Below are 6,000 nucleotides of genomic sequence, written 5' to 3' on the forward strand. Positions count from 1 at the left end.
TTCTAAAGCAGGCCTTGGTGCTGCACAGCCTCCCTGTCAAACACCCAGTGGGCCAAGTAAGAAGTCTTTGGGTGGAGCTGGAGAGACTAGAGCCTACAGAGGCACAGTGGGAAGGTGAGGGGACTGTAGTCTGGCATGAGGATTGGGTGAGTGGGGCAGGGGGTGGGGTGTTTCACGGGCCAGTCTTCCCTTTAAGGCAGTCACATCTTTCCTGTGTCTGAAAATGCACGGGAAAGTGAGGCATGTGCAAATACCTGTCTCTTTAACCTGCTCTACAACCACTTAAAGAGCTCAACCACACCCCAGAGCTGGTGGAAGGGCCTGCTCCTGGGCGTGAGCCCAGTCCAGGTGTGAGAGTGCTGGAGCAATGTGGACCACCAGCTCTGATCCGAATCCCAACAACAGAGCCAGCTCCATCCCGAACACCTGACTACCCCAGGACTGTGACCCCTGAGGCCCTTTTAAGGGAGGAGAAGATAAACATCCTGACCTTCCCTGCAAGAATGGTGGCTGAGCAACTGACAGCTATGGATGCAGTGAGTCTTGGTCTCTCAGGGTGGGAGGGACAGGACTTCCTTCTGCCCTTCCCAGGCTGCCCCAACCTGCCTTTCCATGATCCCAACTCCTATGACCTTGATGCTAATCGCAGAACAACCTCTTTACCACCCAAAGGTCCTGGACAACTCTCTCAAACCCTAACCTTTGCTGTCCACCTGTGGGCTGTGGAGGTGGGCACCCCAGGCCCTGCTGCACAGACTGGCTGTGCAGATTTAATGAGGGTGCAGAGACAGAAAGCTTGGTGGGGCCTGGGGCTGGTTCGTGAGGAGGGGAGCCCCCCACTGTGTGCAGCCAGATCCATGGGCCACCCATCCATGAGCCCATAGGCTCAGTGGCCCCAGCACTTTATAGGCCCCTGATGTGTGTTTAACACTAAGCGGGACAAACAGCTGTGGTGGTAGCTGTCACAGGGCAATGTGCACTGAATTGGGATCTGGTCCAGACTGGTGTCAGATGCTGGAAGATGCCCTCTTGGGGTGAGCAGACGTAAGCCACTTCCTGGAGCTTGGAGTCACTGAGGATGGGCTGGAGGCAGATGCTCCCGTCCCTTCCCCACCAGTCTTGGGCCCTGGGTCATCCAGTGCTGGGTGCCCTGGGTGGACAGACAATGAATCTCATCGACTCAAAGGCTCAGGCAAATCCTCAGCTTCCTGAGCTTCAGTCTTGACCAGTGTCTCTTTTAGGCACCGGGGACCCTGTTCTGGGGTGTGGCAGGGCTGGGTGACACTCCCCTTTTTCCCCAGGAGTTGTTCAAGAAGGTTCTGCCCCACCAGTGCCTGGGCTGGGTCTGGTCCCAGAGGGCCAAGCCTAACCATGAGGAGTTTGTATCCACTGTCCGTGCCACTGTCACACAATTCAACAATGTGGCTACCTGTGTGATCACCACCTGCCTTGGGGACCCAAGCATGATGGCCCAAGACAGAGCCAAAGTGGTGGAGTATTGGATTAAGGTGGCCAAGGTATGTTAGGGGAAGCCGAGCAGCATCCCTGTGCAGATCCTTGAAAAATGCCTCTGCTGCTCAGACAACTCTCAGGACTGAGGACTGAGATCAGAGTCCCAGTACAGCCTCCAGGTCCTCTCTGTCAGAGTGACTCAGACCTTGACCCCAACCTCAGCCGTCCTCGTGGTGGGAGGCTCACTTCCTTCCTGGCTCCTCCCTTGGGTCGAGTTGGGATCCTCCTCATTCTGAGAGTTGGTCATTAGGTGCTAAACTTGCCCACCCTGAGCATCTGTCCTCTCAAGTGTAGCTGCCAATCAAGGGTGCTTGAAGCTACAGCTGCCACTCCCACCTCATAGCACATGTCTCCCCTTCCCCAGGAATGCCGGAGCCTAAGGAACTTTTCCTCCCTGCACGCCATCCTGGCCGCTCTGCAGAGCGTGGCTGTCCATCGCCTGCAGGAGACATGGGGGAAAGTTTCCAGGTGCGTAGGCCTCTCCCATCACAGCAAGCCTGCTAATGTGTCTCCAATATGTCTCCCAATGTCCCCTCACCTGCTGGGAGGCAGCCATCCCTGAGGACAAAGACTGGTCTTGTTGGCTGGCTCTCTGGCCCCTCAGGCCACTAACTCTGCTTCAGGAGTCAGTTTCCTTCAATGTCAGAGACTGCATTGAGCCAAATGGGGGTGATTTTCATGTTTCCAGCACCAGAACCCTATGCCCAGTTGAAACCCAAACTGGTCAAAAGAGAACTTCTCCTTCGATATGGGAAGGGGGCCCAGAGACCAGCATGAGAGCCCTACCCCAGTCCCACGGAGACCTTCCTGCTCAGAGGAACCCAGTGATACCCTCACCAAGGCAGTATGAAACATGAGATTTTCAAAAGGAATATGCTGTTAACCCTTCTCTCCCATTTTTTTTTTGGAAACACGCCTTTCCTCTTTCCATCCCTTCAGGAGGCGCGCAGTTACAGTTAAAAAACTCTTCAAAGAAGACAACTTACTGTGCAGGGAACAGTTCATCAAGGTAGAGCGAGCCTGGAGGTCTGCAGAGAGGAGGGCAAGAGGGATGAGGGGACTGAACAGGCTGTGGCTTTGGTAGTTTGTCACTGAAAGATTCTCTGGAAATGTTCACCCTCTGGGTCCCGATTACCAGGAAGAGGGATCTGTTTGGTTCATGCACAGGTGGAACCAAAGAGCTGCTTGGCCTCAGGTCCCACTGGCTGGACGGAGACAGAGGGGTGTGCTCTCTGAGACTTCCTACTGTGCCCCTTTAGTACTCACTGCCAGTAATTCTCCTCGTGATTGACATGCAGGTGTGACCATGCGCTGCTGCAGGCCTCACAGGGTGGTCATGAGTTCAGGCCAGGAAAGATCTGTGCAGAGCTCCCTGCCCTGTCCTACCTGGAGGGCTGAGGGCGAGAACAATGATGACAGGAATGACACTGAGTCCTCAGGAGAATCTGTGAGCTAGGTGGAGGTCACCCAATTTCAGAGGAGGGAATGGGTCAGGGAGGTCAGGCCCAGGTCCAAGGTCAAACACAGCGAGTGAGCATTGTAGCTGGGAGGCATCCAGAATCAGAGCATGCTAGAATTGCAATGGCATTGGTACCAGCTGACTTGGGTCAGATATCCAGGGTGAGATATCAGGGGTGGTGGGAAAGTGGGGTGAGGTGAGCATGAGCTCAATGACCCTGCCCTCCACACTGGTGTTAGCAGCCCTCCAGGTTTGCCACTATGATGCTCCACCTCCGAGGATCCAGGAAGGGGCTACACAAGAAGGTGAGTGAGGCTGTCTGGGGGACGCTCTACAGTCAGAGCAGAGGGTGTTCTGTGCTCCGCCCTGGAGGCCTCCAAGTCAAGAGAGGGAGGCTTTGTTCCTCCAGCCCCATCTCCTGTGCCCACAGAACCTAAAACCTTCCCTTAGACGTGACCAAGAGGAGGGCCTGGGTGAGCTGAGAGTAGGATGGACATGGCCTTGGGTCTGCCCTCGGAAAACAGACCCTGTGATTTGCCCAAAGGACATCCTGGGAGGTGGTCAAGAGGCATTCCTGGAGAGTGAGGGAGGAGGCAATTGAGTGGAGGCACTAAGGCACCTGGGCTGCTCCACATGAGAACCCTGGGGTTGTCAGGTGGCTGAGAGTGGGAGGCTTTCAGAAGAGGGTTTGTGGGGCACGTGAGAACAGGGGCTGATCCCACCCTCGCCCTGTTTGCCTAGTGTGTTCCCTTCCTGGGAGAATACCTGAGTCTTCTGCATATGATGGACATGAGGATGAAGGATGTTCTGGAGGTGGGTTAACTGGGGCCTGACCTGGGGTGTTCAGTATTGACCTTGGGGAAAGAGAGCCCCATACTGAGCCCTGAGTTCTCAGCACAGCCTCCCCTTGGAGCTAGAGCGACAGGCCCATCATAGCCATCTGTTAAATGCTCCTTTAGAGTCCATAAGCAGGCCTTGATCCAAGTTCTGTCTTTTCCTGTTTCCCAACCCCTCCTAGGTCCTATTGGTAGTGTAACATGAAAAAGGTGGGCACAAGGGGCTATTCCTAGCCAGGTGTTTCTTTCTGATGGACCTTAGATGTCTGCTTTTTAGGGGGAATCAGATCAACATAGAAAAAAAGAAAAGAAAAAAGAAAACCCGAGCCTCTGGGTACCTCCTGAGAAGCAGGGGAGGAGAGTGAGAATCAGAGACACCCTGGCCAGCACATGTAGGGGCTTCACCTCCTGCATCTTCCATTTATTGGGAGATTTTGATAACGGAAGTGGGAGAACCCTTCATTTGATGGCTGAAGGCACGGGAGTGGCATCAAGGATAATTGTCTAGAGGAAGGGCTGTTGATGCCCATCTCTGAGCACAGGAAGGGCCTGGGTGGAATTAGGAGGAAGGAGGGTTCCCCTGTGTTCAAAGACCGAGAGCTGTGCTCCGGCTCCACTCTGCACTCCCACGGAGGCAGCATCTGCATCCTCTCCTTCCCTCTGGCCCCAGGAGGACAAAATTCTGCAGGAGATAGTGGTGCTACAGGAGGCTGCAAAACAATACCGAATCCAACCTGAAGAGCAATTCCGGGCCTGGTTCTGGGCCCTGGAGCGGCTCAGTGAGAATGAGAGGTGAGGCCGGGCAGGATTTGGGCGAGGGGAGGAGTGGACGCTTTCTGCTGGTCAGTCCAGAGAACCTTTGTCCATGGCTCCCTGATCCCCACACAGACCTAGCTTTGTAGCAATTCCTCGGGCTCCTGACACTGGGAGGGACACCAGAGGCCTGGGAACTCACAGGTGCCACTCTGTCCTGCAGTTACATCCGGTCCTGCCAGCTGGAGCCATAGTCCTAGGTGGCCAGGGGAAAACTGGTCGAAGGAATTCATTGGTTTCCTGCAGATGTGGAAATTATTCTGAACGTCATAGCAGTTTCATACACTAAATGGGAACTATAGTTTTATATTTACCCATTCATATATAGTCATAATACATGTAAATACACCCTTAACCATAGTTATAAATAAGTTTTGTTATGTTTATGTTTAGTAAAGTATTTAGCAATATTAAAATTATTTCTGAAACATGGTATCTTCTTGTATCTTTTTTCATGCTTCGTCATAAATTATGTAATTTGTCCCTAGTTATTGGGCTTCAATTATTTTCTTCTCTACTTTATGAATAACTCTTTGATGATCATTGTTGTATAGGTACCTGTGAACATTTATTCAATTCATTTTGAATCATTTCCTGCAAATAAAATTTATTTCAAAAAAGCACATTTCATATTTTAGTAAGTATGCGTTTTGAATCATTTCATCAAATTCCCTTGGAAAATTGATTGGGGACTCTTCAGATCAGTAGATTGGGTTAAGAGGAATTCATTCACTGGCCCCTATATCAGGTCTGTGTTGAGCACCTACAGTGGGCCAGGCACTAGGAGCACAGTGCTCAAGCAAAGAGCATGTCTGGATGGCATGTTTGTATGAGAGTCAAACCAGCCAGCACATGCATACCGTGAAGTCAGGATGTGCTGCGTGCTCTGAACAAAAGGTAAAGCAGATAAAGAGACAAATGGTGAAGAGGTAATGTTGTGTGTAGGATGATGTGAAGGTTTGTGGGATCGAGGTGATAGTTAAGGCTGCTTTGGGCATATGCATAGATGACCAGCAAAGTGGAAACATCCTAGCTGAGCCCCCAGTTTGGGCTCTGGTTCTAAAGTGCTCTAGGTAACTCCTGATCTGAGGGAGAATGTGAAACCAGCCCCATTCTTCACAGAAGGGAGGACAAAGCACCCAGCCCCTAGCCTGTCCGGACCACTTACCATGAATTAACCTTTCTTTGTGGTGCCTGTTCTTACTTTACTGCTGTTGCTCCAGTGTGTCATCTTCCTGTTACAAAGCAAAAGCAGCAGGTATTCCTGTGTGCCTGGCCCTTAGCTATATAAGGGCAGTGCACACTGTGTTTAATTACAAAGTCTAAATGGGCCACGTGACTTGCAACAGAGCCATCCTCCTGTCTGCCCAGTTCGTGGAA

The 6,000-nt window shown here is 52.0% G+C and overlaps 1 protein-coding gene across 1 annotated transcript; it reads left to right on the forward strand.

The window, feature by feature from the left end:
* The first annotated feature begins 3,218 nt into the window (after positions 1-3,218).
* Positions 3,219-4,961, forward strand: LOC129151903 (ral guanine nucleotide dissociation stimulator-like). Its single transcript, XM_054728476.1, has 4 exons — positions 3,219-3,276; positions 3,713-3,784; positions 4,478-4,599; positions 4,784-4,961. Exons 1-4 carry the CDS (start codon positions 3,232-3,234, stop codon positions 4,812-4,814), a joined length of 270 nt encoding a protein of 89 aa, XP_054584451.1. The 5' UTR covers positions 3,219-3,231; the 3' UTR covers positions 4,815-4,961.
* The last annotated feature ends 1,039 nt before the right edge of the window (positions 4,962-6,000 follow it).

This window comes from Eptesicus fuscus, chromosome 16 (assembly GCF_027574615.1).
Source record: "Eptesicus fuscus isolate TK198812 chromosome 16, DD_ASM_mEF_20220401, whole genome shotgun sequence".
In the NCBI taxonomy this organism is placed as follows: Eukaryota; Metazoa; Chordata; class Mammalia; order Chiroptera; family Vespertilionidae; genus Eptesicus; species Eptesicus fuscus.